General features: G+C 53.9%; 3 protein-coding genes across 3 annotated transcripts; 2 read left to right on the forward strand and 1 right to left on the reverse strand.

Annotated features, from left to right (window-relative positions):
* The first annotated feature begins 84 nt into the window (after nucleotides 1–84).
* On the forward strand, nucleotides 85–4,237 carry GUT2 (mitochondrial glycerol-3-phosphate dehydrogenase). Its single transcript, XM_024467332.1, has 2 exons — nucleotides 85–3,865; nucleotides 3,924–4,237. Exons 1-2 carry the CDS (start codon nucleotides 1,912–1,914, stop codon nucleotides 4,097–4,099), a joined length of 2,130 nt encoding a protein of 709 aa, XP_024324896.1. The 5' UTR covers nucleotides 85–1,911; the 3' UTR covers nucleotides 4,100–4,237.
* A 284-nt stretch (nucleotides 4,238–4,521) lies between these two features.
* VC83_03690 (uncharacterized protein) lies at nucleotides 4,522–6,215 on the forward strand. Its single transcript, XM_024467333.1, has one exon. It carries the CDS (start codon nucleotides 4,722–4,724, stop codon nucleotides 6,102–6,104), a length of 1,383 nt encoding a protein of 460 aa, XP_024325121.1. The 5' UTR covers nucleotides 4,522–4,721; the 3' UTR covers nucleotides 6,105–6,215.
* Nucleotides 6,216–7,128: 913 nt separating this feature from the next.
* Nucleotides 7,129–8,012, reverse strand: VC83_03691 (uncharacterized protein; the record flags this gene model as incomplete). The annotated part of the gene is made up of 1 exon (XM_024467334.1): nucleotides 7,129–8,012. One exon carries the CDS (start codon nucleotides 8,010–8,012, stop codon nucleotides 7,587–7,589), a length of 426 nt encoding a protein of 141 aa, XP_024325120.1. The 3' UTR covers nucleotides 7,129–7,586.
* Between the last annotated feature and the right edge of the window lie 5,080 nt (nucleotides 8,013–13,092).

A 13,092-nucleotide genomic window follows, 5' to 3' on the forward strand; every position in this document is an offset into this window, starting at 1 on the left:
ACTGCCTATAGCGGACTCGGCTATAGCGGAAACCTCCCAATACCGGACCCTTTCCTACAATCACGCGAATTTTGTATAGCAATACCGCAAACCTCCTTATACCAGAATTCCGGCCAAGATCCTTAACTTCCGGTATAGAAAATGGCACCTCCACCACCCAAAAAGCCTCGAATCTCAATTACGAATGCACAAAAGCAAGCTTTACGAGCTTGGTACTATGATCCTACAACTCAGAGCACAAAGAAGACTTAGATGCTTCAACTTGGTAGAATGATCAATATGGACATACTTTGAGCTCTTCGACTGCAAGTGAAATACTATCCTCAAAATACGCCTCTCTCGACACTACTACTTCTACAAAAGCATTTGATAATACCAAGACGACAAGGAAACCAAAATGGGAAGTGTTAGAGAAAGCTCTTAGAGAATGGGCTTTACGATTTGATGCTACTCATGGCATTATTACAGGAGATCTTCTACGGATAAAAGCAACAGAATTCTAGATACAGCTACCATAATACCATGGACAAGATTGCCCTACATGGAGTGAAGGATGGCTTGAAGGGTTTAAGAAAAGCGAAATACCTACCTTGTGATGTTTACAATATGGATGAGACTGGATTTTACTAGAAAAAATTACCAAACTTAACAAAACTCGAATTACAGCTAACTGCTATAAAAGTGACAAAGTTCCAATTTGGTTTATAGAACTGCTAAACAACCAAGATGTTTTACTCAAAATCATATCTCGAATCCTGAAAACCTTAGAATACATTAGCAATGGAATTCAACAGCATGGATGAATCATAATTATTGCCAAGATACATCGTTTGGGCGAATTCGAGTCGCATAGTTATATTCCGTAAATTTATTTTCACATGCGTCACGCTACGTAACTTCCTCCCCCTACATCCTCCCTTGGGTTTTGTTTTTGGATCATCGAGGCGCAGCCTGAGTCAGATATCAGATATAATTTTGATATAAAAGCTTATATAGCATCTGGGCGGCTGATGACCTGCGCGCCGAGTACGGATACTGGGGCGGGCCCCTCGTGTCTTTTGTCTGTGGAGTAATTGGCGGGTTATTTGAGGCCGGTTGCAATAATGGAATGCTCGTACTAGGTACTAGGGTACAGCTTGGGGCAGCCTCCGGTAGTTGAGCATCGGCGGGAATTTCCACAGTTTTCCACCTTCGCCCACCTTCACGCGATGTACCTGCAACAGTCATTTTTTGTACCAGAGTACACCTTACTCCGTCTCTCCCACCTCGTTGGTGCCCGTGCCTGTTTTGGGGCGAAACGATCGACTCACCGAAACGATCGACTCACCAGCGAAACTCACCCAGGCCACTACCACACACTACCGAGACTATATGGTATAACAAATGGCGTGGTCCCCGACTGACACCAGCTCTGAGCTGAGGCTGTGATCATCAAGGTTTTTTAAAAAGAGGGGCATTTGTGGTCCTGCTATTCCTTCTATCGCTGCTGATAATCCTACGAGTACCAAAGTGGTGCTCCATCCGTACGTACGTATCACTTACTGTACACTCAATCTCCTGGTCGCCCCCACTATCACGTTCTCTCATCCAACGCGAGCGATCCCTATCGAATTGTCACAAAGGGGTCCAGAGCTGACCATGTATATATAGCTTGAATTCGGCTTTCTCTCCCCTGGCCCCTCTTAGCAAGAGAACGACCTACTTACTTCGACCGACGTCGGTTGAAAATTGGATAGCCATTCCCAGCACATGGCGAGTCAGTGACGTGTTTGTTTGTGGAGACGCAAACTAGAACCGGTTTCTATTTCGAATTCGAATTGGCTCTACCTGCCTCGGCCTAAACCTCCCGATAATTGAACGGGAATTGACGACCCTTTCAACTTCCATCCCATCTAATATATCGCCATAATTATGGCCTTCAGGTCGAGAATCACGAGGGCTGTGGCCTACGGATCTGGAGCTGCTGTCCTCGGTGGCGGTGTCCTATACTACACCTACCGCCCACGAAACATCCCGGGTCTCGAACCGGCGGCGGTGCCACCTCCCGGAGAGCTCCCGCCGAGGTTCCCCAAGGTCAGGTCGAGAGACGAGCAGATCGCCAACCTGAAGAGGAGCGGAGGAATATTCACACCTACATCAACCGCAATCAAGAATGTATTGTTAAATCCGACTGAAGGCGATGAGGTTGCCACCACTACACCCCAAGATGACGATATCTACGATCTCCTCATCATTGGTGGCGGTGCGACCGGTGCCGGTGTTGCGTTGGACGCGGCAACGCGCGGATTGAAGGTCGCAATTGTCGAGAGGGACGATTTCAGTTCCGGTACCAGCAGCAAGAGCACGAAGCTTGTGCACGGTGGCGTGCGATACTTGGAGAAGGCGTTCTGGGAGATGGATTACAACCAGTACAAGTTGGTGAAGGAGGCTCTGCGCGAGCGCAAATACTTCTTGGATACCGCCCCCCATCTGTCGTCGTGGCTCCCAATCATGTTGCCGCTGGACAAGTGGTGGAAGGCACCATACTACTGGGCTGGAACCAAGGCCTACGATCTTTTGGCTGGGTCCGAGGGAATTGAGAGTTCGTACTTCTTGACCAGGAGTAAGGCTCTTGATGCCTTCCCCATGCTGAAGAGGACGGATCTCATTGGTGCGCTTGTCTACTACGATGGTGCGCATAACGATTCGAGGATGAACGTCTCACTGGCTATGACTGCAGCATTGTACGGCGCGACCGTTGTAAACCATCTCGAAGTTACAGGACTGAACAAGGATGCCAATGGCCAGCTTTGCGGCGCACGCGTCAAGGACCTTGTCCGCGAAAAGGATGGCAAGAAGGCGGAGGAGTTCACTATCAGAGCAAGAGGTATTGTCAACGCAACCGGCCCATTCTGCGACTCCATCCGTAAGATGGACGAGCCCAGCATCAAGGAAATCGTCGCCCCCAGCTCTGGAGTACACATCGTGCTCCCCGGATACTACAGCCCGTCGAACATGGGCTTGATTGATCCCAAGACCTCTGATGGCAGAGTTATCTTCTTCTTGCCTTGGCAGGGAAACACCATTGCCGGAACCACCGATGCCCCTACCACGATCCAACAGAACCCCATTGCTGGCGAGGATGAGATTGACTGGATTCTGTCCGAGATCCGTCACTACCTCGCCCCAGACATCAACGTTAGACGCGGTGATGTCCTCGCTGCTTGGTCCGGTATCCGCCCTCTCGTCAAGGACCCCAAGGCCAAGAACACCGAATCCCTCGTCCGTAACCATCTCATCGATATCTCGCAATCTGGCCTCTTGACCTGCGCTGGAGGAAAGTGGACAACTTACCGTCAAATGGCCGAGGAATGCGTCGACGAAGCCATCACTACTTACAAGCTGAAGCCAACCCGCGTCCTCAACGCCCCATGCGTCAGCGGAAGCACCCAGATCGACGACGGCGCAACGCTAGATGGATCATGCCAGACTCACCAAGTCAGACTTATTGGCGCCCACGGCTTCTCCAAGACCCTGTTTATCAACCTAATCCAGCACTACGGCATTGATACCGACGTCGCGAAGCACCTGACTGGTTCATACGGCGACAGGGCCTGGACCGTTGCTGGCCTTTCCGAGCCCACTGAGAAGAGGTTCCCTGTCCGCGGCAAGAGACTGTCCCCGCTGTACCCCTTCATCGATGGTGAGATTCGCTATGCCGTCAGGCACGAGTATGCCCAGACGGCCGTCGATGTTATCGCTCGCCGCACTCGTCTGGCGTTCCTCAACGCTCAGGCCGCTCTCGAGGCGCTCCCGGAAGTCGTTGATGTTATGGCCTCTGAGCTCAACTGGGACAAGAAGAGACAGGAGCTGGAGTGGACAGACAGTGAGCTCCCCCCCCTCAGTTAATGATTAGTTATTAGTGATCTAACATGTGAATGAAGGCTTGAAATTCCTGGAGAGCATGGGACTCCCTAAATCGAAGCTTTCGGCTACGCGTAAGGCTGTTGAGAGCGGAAAGCTGGCCTTCAAGGACTCCGATGAGTATAAGATGTACTCGAGACACAACGTGCCAAGTGAGCCGTTGGCAACCGACGATGGAGAGAGCAAATCTGAGTAATAGATCCAAGGGTTAGAGCGGGAGTGCATGTCAGATGCCAAAGATAGATCTTTCGGGTGTACATACTGTGTTTGTAGAGGTAGATGTATTCACTTAATACTGCATGGCAATGGATTAATAATACCTCGGATATGTCAAGTAGCGTGTTTATATGAAGATTGAATAAGAATGCAAATCACGTGACTACTGATTGGGTACTGACTACGGCATAGCTGACCATGGGGACCGGCAGATTTAAACAATTTATTTTTATTTATCCAGCATAATTTGTCACTCGAACGACGTTGTGCCGCCAAGCGCGAATGGAAGCCAGCATGTGAAGCGAGGCTACTGATGTATACCCGACGGGCGGTCACGGTTACATTGTAGTCTAACCAAGCCTCGGCAACTTCCCCAACTTGCCCCGCAATATGTAGACCCCATGTTACCGAAAGGCCGTGGCGGATATCACATTGCCTGAAGCCTATGGTATTTATGTAGCAAAGGGGGCGCTGTTTGTCATTTTTGATCATACCATTATATCATTATATACCAATCCTAAATAACTACTTCTCGATCAAACCGGACCAAAAGATAATACCACAAACACCTCTTTCCCATCCTCACCCCCTAAACCGCAATCATGGTCCGATCCGCCCCCAGCAAGAGATGCTACGTCCTCGGCGTTGGCATGACCAAGTTCATCAAGCCGCGCGGAAAGGTTGACTACACCGAGCTCGGTTTCGAGGCCGGTGTCAAGGCCATGCTTGACGCCCAGATCAGCTACGACGATGTTGACCAAGGTGTCGCCTGCTACTGCTACGGTGACTCCACCTGCGGCCAGCGCGTCTTCTACCAGTTCGGCATGACCCAAATCCCCATCTACAACGTCAACAACAACTGCTCCACCGGCTCCACCGGCCTCCACATCGGCCGTGACGTCATCTCCAACGGTGGCGCCGACTGCGTCCTCGTTGTCGGCTTCGAGAAGATGAACCCCGGCTCCCTGCAGAGCTTCTGGAACGACCGCGAGAACCCCACCGGCACCTCGGGCATGATGATGGCGGAGACCCGCGGCGTCACCAACGCCCCCGGCGCCGCCCAGATGTTCGGCAACGCCGGCATCGAGTACATGGAGAAGTACGGCGCGTCGAACGACGACTTCGCCGAGATCGCGCGCGTAAACCACGAGCACAGCCAGCGCAACCCCTACTCGCAGTTCCAGCAGGTGTACACGCGCCAGCAGATCCTCGACTCGCCCACCATCTTCGGCCCGCTCACCAAGCTGCAGTGCTGCCCCACCTCCGACGGAGGCGCCGCCGCCGTCCTCGTCTCGGAGGAGTTCCTCAACTCCCGCCCCCACCTCCGCTCCCAGGCCGTCCTCATCGCCGGCCAGGCACTCACCACCGACGCGCCTAGCCTGTTCAGCAGGAGCTCCATCGACCTCATGGGTTACGATATGAGCAAGGTTGCTGCGGAGATCGCGCTGCGCCAGGCTGGTCGCACTACCGCTGACGTCCAGGTCGTCGAGCTCCACGACTGCTTCTCTGCGAACGAGATGGTTACTATTGATGCCCTCGGCCTATCTGAGAAGGGGAAGGCCCACGAGCTCGTCCGTAACGGCGATATCACCTACGGCGGGAAGTACGTCATCAACCCCTCTGGAGGACTCATCTCCAAGGGCCACCCCCTGGGCGCCTCTGGTATCGCGCAGTGCGCCGAGCTGGTGTGGCATCTTCGTGGATGGGCTAACAACCGTCTGGTTCCCTCCGGAACCAAGGTTGCGCTGCAGCACAACCTCGGTCTTGGTGGTGCCGCTGTCGTCACCGTGTACGAGCGTGCCGATGGCCAGACCGCAACCAAGGTCTCGGATGAGCAGGTTGGAAAGCTTAACGGTCTGGGTTACAACCCGGCTGTTGTAGCGAAGGGGTTCACTGCTGAGCAGGCGGCGAAGGTCAGGAGTAAGAACCAGAAGAGCGCGTGGGCGCTTGGTGAGGCTGAGGCGAAGGTTTTGTCCCGCTTTTAGATGAAGTCAGGGGATAGGGGAGGGAGCGAGGGATGTTGTATTTTTTGTATATTTGAAAAAAATTGCTAGCCATGCTATGATGAAGTAGATATTGATATTATATTATACCAGATTATGAATATTTTGACTTTTACGAGCTGTTCTGATGAGACGTGATCTAATGTTTACAGTACCCGTCTCATTTTCTCTACTTGTACGTATGTGCTCCTCCATACAAGACAAGTTGAAATAGGGGTTGCATACTTCTCATATATCGTGTATTTACAACTTGAATCAAGCCATTTTTCAATTCGGAAACTTGGCTACCACGTACCCCCACTTCTAGCATTACGCAAGATCTCCCTCGACAACCTGCGCATATGGTATCGCCGCTACTGTCTGGATTTGCTGTGGTGAAGGTATCGGGGACATCTTATCCTATCTGGCCTTCGTTTTACCTTCTATTGCTTCACTCCGCATTATACCATTAGCCTCGAACATATCGTCTTGTAAACAAGCTCAGAGGAAGCTATGATGGAGGCTTTGGTTGATAATCGTTCCTTCCACATATAAGGCCAGAAAGTTCCGAGGAAGCTACAATGGAAGCTTTGATTGATAATCGTTCTTTCCGTGTATATAAGACCTAAAATTTCCGAGGAAGCTACGATTGAGGATTTGCTTGGTAATCGTTCTTTCCATATATATAACACCTAAAAGATCCGAGGAAGCTACGATTGAGGCCTTGGTTGTTAATCATTCTTTCCATATATAAGGCCTGGAAATTCCGAGGGGGCTACGATGGAGGCTTTGATTGGTAATCGTTCTTTCCAGATAGTATTTGCAAAACTTATTATGAACGATTTAATGCGTTGTCACTGATGTAGGACAAGGTTTGGACACGGTTCTGATTCGATGGGCAGACTGTAGTATCAATCTATTGATAATAATACTTTTGTTTTATTTTTGCCGTTTGATTTATAGGGGCTATCAGCACGTCTAGCAAAAACATGGTAAGAATGACACCACCACCGTTCTCGAAGGTTTCAAATCAAGTTACATGCAATGCTATGAGCATCCTCGTTCTCAATAGGACTAACACAGAATGCACCTCTGGTTATTGTTTGTAAAAAAGAAAGGGGTGGTGGTGAAAAAATTGTAAATGGATAGGGGGTAAAAAAGGGGTCGAAAAAATAGGTTGTGGGTAAAATAAAACAAATCATTGAACAATTATTACGTGCTTTACCATAATTCATCCCATAAACAGTAGCACAACTCACATCAGTCATGAGACATCACATGAGGTCTCCCCCTTTACGAGCTTTGAGCTCTGTGCGTGCACCCTCCAACGAGCCCCTCGGCTCCGACGTGGCTCAACCCCCTCGTTTCCCGTATATTTCGCTCTCCAAATAAGCGCCCAGAAAACATTTCATGTTTCCATTTCATTCCCCACCCCCTCAGCGGCAAAGATAAGATAACCCACGCCCGACCCCACGGTCCTGTCGATTAGCGCCCATGGACGTGGGCCGTAGTCACTCTACCGAGCGCGAAGCCGTTGGCCTGCGTCGATCGGGGTGACGTGTATGGAGCCGCTGAGTTGGGTATCGATGATGCGTGGAGGAGAGGAAGAAGAAGTAGATCGCCACCGGCGCGAAGCCGTTGGCCTGGATCTATCCCCGGGATCGTGTGCATGGACGACACGCAGAGCCGCCGCCGGGGTGGGGGAGTGACGTGCATGAACCTGGGCGTTACGCCGATGCGATGCAGGGACGCTTGCCCTCCCGTTGGCTGGTCCGGCCGAGGCGCCAGTCCGGGTTCTCGGGATAGGGTTGGTTGGTTGGTTGGTGGCGGGGTCGGTAGTCTCGGGCGGCTAGGGGCCGGCTTGTGAGAGGGCGACGAGGGGGGAGGGCGCGTGGGAGACGGAAATGGCATGATGGCATTTTTGAGATGCTGATGCTGATGCTGATGCTGATGACGATTATGATGGGGAAGAGGAGGAGGGCGCGTAGAGGGGCGCCGCCCCAGCGCTTCGGGGCGGGAACCGACTGGTTGGGGGCTGGGCGCTTAGGGGGCGTGGTGGGCGGCTATCGTGCCACGACAACAGGAGCACCACCATTACCACCACCACCACCACCACCACGACTAACCCATAACGTGGTTCAACGGGATAAAATCACGGCGGCTAGAGAGTGAGAAGGAGAGGAAAGGGACGTAAAAAATAGAAAAGGAAATGACGTGAGGAGAAGGAGAGGGGAGAGACGGAAATATATTTTAGATTTTGATGAGAGCGGGAGAATATGCAAGATACCGTTTTTACGCGCCCACGCTGGTTGATGTTTGAGTGGCACTTAACTTAACTGGACCGCATGTTCGTCGAGATCGTGAGTTAGGGCAGGGTGTTTGTAGTCGCTCGGCCAGTGAAAACGCAGATGTTTGTGATCGCATCGACTTGGTGCTTCTTGGATTGATGTTGTCATCATCTCCTGAGCGTCAGCGCTGACACCACTGAAGGAAGTCAATCTCACAGGATGCGCATCACGTGCCGCCCACCATCGCACCCATCGCATCCATCATCCATCCCACCACCCAAATCCCCACCACAAACACCATCGCTTACCCACCATCGCTTACCCACCATCGCTTACCCACCATCGCTTACCCACCCTCGCGTCGCCTCGCGTCGCCTCGCTCGCCTCAGCACGCACCAAGCGCGGAATTCTCGCGGCCCCCCTGCCATCCCATTCCCACTCGCATCCGCACCGCCTTGGCGAACGGGCCAGCGTTTAGGCTGTTCTCCCATCCCATTCAGCGTTGGGTGGTTTGGTGCTTAGGAACTCTATCCCTGGTACTCTATCACTATCAGTGGGCGCGAGACAAGGCAAGGGCAGCCGGCCAGCGGGCAGTGCAGGGATGGCGATGGCGAAGGGGAGAGCAATCTGGTGTTGTGGCCCGGGGGGGGGGGATTAAGTGGAGGGAGGAGGGGGATGGGGCAGGGGGTGGGTGGCTGGGGGTTGTGCCGAGGTCTGTAGTGGGTGGGTGGGGGGCGGTGAGGTGAGGTGAGGTGAGATGCAGGAGGGCTGTGATGGGATGGGATGGGGCGGAGAAGGGAGGAGTGCAACCCTGCCCCTCCCTGCTCACAACCAACACCACTGCCTCCCACCGCATCGCTGCCTCTGCCTCCCTGGGTACTCCCGCCCCTTTCGACGTGAGGGGTGGGTTAAGCGCAGGAGTGAGTGGGATTCTCCGTCAGCGCCCTCTCTCATCCCCGCGGCGCTACTGTGCGTCAATCACCGTCTCCACCCCCGAAGCAAGGGCGTCCTATCACGTTTAATGGTATAGAGTAGACCGGGTTTCGAGAATAAACCTCTCCTCCCCCCCCACCCCGAGCCGTGGATCTTGAAACGACAGAGAGAAGAAATAGAACCAACACCGTCCTATTTATAACCCCCTTCCTCTGACGTTGGACCTTGGCGCAACATTGGGGGCGATCGGACAAGAGCGAGGGTGGGGCAGATCGTGTACCTCCTGTCATTTATGCACTGAACTGTACATACTCTACAAAGACAGAACTGAGATGACAGATAGGGGTAAGCAACAACCAAGCCCACCCCGCTGGCTGCCGCTGACGAAGTGACACGTCCCTCGCATCTCTCTCTGCAGATAGTCAGGGCGCCAGCCTAGCTCGGCTCAGCCCTGGTCTGCTCGGTGATGCATCCCGTCTCGTTCACCTGCTTCTTTCTGCCTTCCTTGCTCTAGACGTGGCTGCATCCGCCCATCGCGGCTGCGGGCGGGTGAACCCCTTTCCCCCCCTCCCTCTTCTCTCCCATCCACCAGCGAGCCAGAAGGGAAGGCCAAACACAGCCCCCTTCCCCGCTCACCTCTCACGGTTACCATACTACGCTACGCGTAGTATGGTACAGCACAGCACAGCACAGCACAGCACAGCACAGCACAGCACAGCACAGCACAGCACAGCACAGCACAGCACAGCACAGCACAGCACAGCACAGCACAGCACAGCACAGCACAGCACGGGAAACAGCTGAGTGAGCAGACAGTATCAGTGCAAGAGGGAAGGCCTCCCAAAACCCCTCCCTCCCTCCCAAAACCCCTCCCTCCCTCCACACAACCCCCCCACCATCCCCAATCCCGTAGTAACCGCCGCGCCGCATGACCTCCCCCTCCAACCCATCCCCTCCAACCCATCCCCTCCAACCCATCCCCTCCAACCAATCACACACTCCCACTCCCGCCTCACCAATCCGCAACACCCTCCCTGCCCAACGCCGGCGCCACTGCGCGCACGCCCAGCCCGCGGCAGGGTATGTGGAGCTGCCGTATCCGCCGCAGGCGAGGGTACGTACAATCCTGTTTCGCTTCCTGGCCTGGTGCTTGTGGAATGGAATACCTGGGTACGTACTGTACATGGTTGGGAAAGGGGAGGAGAGGTAGAGGCAGATGGGAGGGATGGATAGGAGGGATAGGGGGATGGGGGGAGACGGCATGGGGGGACGGCATTCTTCAGTGCTGTGTGTGCTGTGCTGGTACCGTTATGCAGTGCGAGTACAGTGAGCGAGTGAGTGGTAACAACACCACCACCACCAGCACAGCAGCAACAAGCGCATCTCTGCCTGTCTCCGTGCTGGTCACAGACCGAACCACCACCATCACCACCATACCGCCTGCGCTACCATGCGTCTACTCCCCCCCTGTGCGCCGTCTGTGTGCAACACCCAGGCCGAGGCAGACGCGGGGATAAGGCGATACGGGCGCGTGATTGCGGGCGATAGCGACGTGTGTGTGTGGGGAGTGGGCGAGGGCGAGTCGAGGGTGAGCGTCTGCATGTACTGTAATGGATGTGTGGTGGTGGGGAGGAGAGGGGATGGACGGGGGATGGACGGGGGATGGACTGGGGATGGACGGGGGACGGACAGGGGGACGGGTGGGGGGACGGGTCGGCGTGGCAGTTGGGTGTGTGTGGCAGGGGAGGGGTGACTGGGTGGGAGGGGATACGCGGCCCGTGCTGAGTTGAGGGGGTTGAGAGCGCGATAGGCGCGGGTGGGTGGGTGGGTGGAGCGGGCGAGCGAGGGGGGTTTGGATGGGAGGGAGTGGAGGGAGTGGAGGGAGTGGCAGGGAGTGGCAGGGAGTGGCAGGGAGTGGCAGGGAGTGGCAGGGAGTGGCAGGGAGTGGCAGGGAGTGGCAGGGAGTGGCAGGCAGTGGATGGCAGGGAGTGGATGGCAGGGTGGGAGTGGCAGGGAGTGGACGCCAGGGTGGATGAGTAAGTTAGGCAAGTTAGCAAGTTAGCAAGTTAGTGAGGAGGTGCCGTTTTTTTACCTCTTGGGATTGCGGTCATATACTAAAAGGATGGCAGGCGGCAGGCGGCAGGCGGCAGCAAACGCAAGAAAGTACCTTACTACCCTCGGCATTGTCCAGCTTGTCAGCTTGTCAGGGAGTAGCCTTGTTCACATAGTTGGGGTACATCCAAATAGTTAGAGTACATCAACCCCTACTGTCTCTACACCTGGTCAGCAAGTACCACACCAACGTGTGTACATAATCTAGCGAAAAGCGCTAGTTAGTGCCGAAGGCCGATTAGGGGACGCCACTTAGTCACTCGCCGCTAAGCCGCTAACATTCGCCGCTAACTCGCCCAACCAACTGGTGGTTTTTCTTACCCGCGCGACTCTTTCCCGACTCTTTCCCTTCCCCGTCGTCGTCCCTTCCCCGTCGTCATCCCTCCCCATCGGCCCCATCGTCGTCCCTTCCCCTCCCCTACACTACCTACACTATCTACACTACACTACGCTACCTACACTACCTACACTACACTCAGTCCACTACCTACACTACACTACGCTACCTACACTACCTACACTACCTACACTACACTACCTACACTACACTACCTACACTACACTACCTACACTACCTACACTACACTCAGTCCACTACCTACACTATCTTCACTACACTACCTACACTATCTTCACTACACTACCTACACTATCTTCACTACACTACCTACACTATCTTCACTACACTACCTACACTATCTTCACTACACTACCTACACTATACTACCTACACTACACTCAGTCCACTACTTCTCTCCGTACTCTCTCCCACTCATAGTCACATCCCCTTCCCCCTTCCCCCTTCCCCCTTCCCACTCGTACCACCCACCAACTCCTCCCATATTACCCGCGACAGAAAAACAAAACTTCAACTTCAATTACCTAGACACCCTCATCCTATTGTATATCCTTCATCTTATCTCAAATCAATTCATCCCTCTCCAATCATTGTCTATCGTTCGTTCCCACTTGCCGCCCATTTCACACTTCTGCCTGCACTTTTACCGCGTCGGCAGTCTTGTCGCGAAACGAGGCGAGGGCCTATTGCGGGTATTCGAAGCGCCGGCTTATGCTAGGGGCGCTGCGGCGGGAACGAAGGTCGACTCCCAGTTCTTGGGTAACCACCTCGACACCTCGACACCTCGGACACACGCACACTCGTTCACTCCCCTAAAACACAAAACAACAACCTCGTCGTCGTCATACTTGACACCGCCAACGTCTCCATTTAATAATTCCCTCTTCCTTGTATTCAACTTTTCTGGAAACGTTACATACTACACCGCCAGGAACAACCTCTCACTTCCCCGGCCACCAAGCTTTGTTCCTTCCGTCGCAGAAACAGACGCCAGCCGGCATCGTTACGTCGTCAACCTGGGGCTGTGCAGAATTCTTTCCCACAGCTAGCCGCACTTCAACAAAGAACCTCTCACCCCCCGAACAAACATCTATTGTTCTCCACGCTGTCGCAGCTCCGAGACAGCGTGCCTCCCGTTGCCAAGATATCGTCCCTCACGACGGTCTCCACGACGGCGAAAGAAAGGAGCCCCAGCTCGGTACAGCTGGAGCTTGTGGTACTCGCTCGCGAGAGCCTACGAGAGACGGGACGCGTCTCGAGAGACCTCACAGACACCATCACCGTGGAGAGGCCACCGCGC

Source organism: Pseudogymnoascus destructans (genome assembly GCF_001641265.1).
Source record: "Pseudogymnoascus destructans isolate 20631-21 unplaced genomic scaffold scaffold_8, whole genome shotgun sequence".
In the NCBI taxonomy this organism is placed as follows: Eukaryota; Fungi; Ascomycota; class Leotiomycetes; order Thelebolales; family Thelebolaceae; genus Pseudogymnoascus; species Pseudogymnoascus destructans.

Coding starts and splice junctions, on each gene's coding strand:
- GUT2 (XM_024467332.1), top strand. CDS start 1,912: ATGGCCTTCAGGTCGAGAATCACGAGGGCTGTGGCCTACGGATCTGGA. Junction 3,866..3,923: donor GGAGCTGGAGTGGACAGACA/GTGAGCTCCCCC, acceptor ATGTGAATGAAG/GCTTGAAATTCCTGGAGAGC.
- VC83_03690 (XM_024467333.1), top strand. CDS start 4,722: ATGGTCCGATCCGCCCCCAGCAAGAGATGCTACGTCCTCGGCGTTGGC.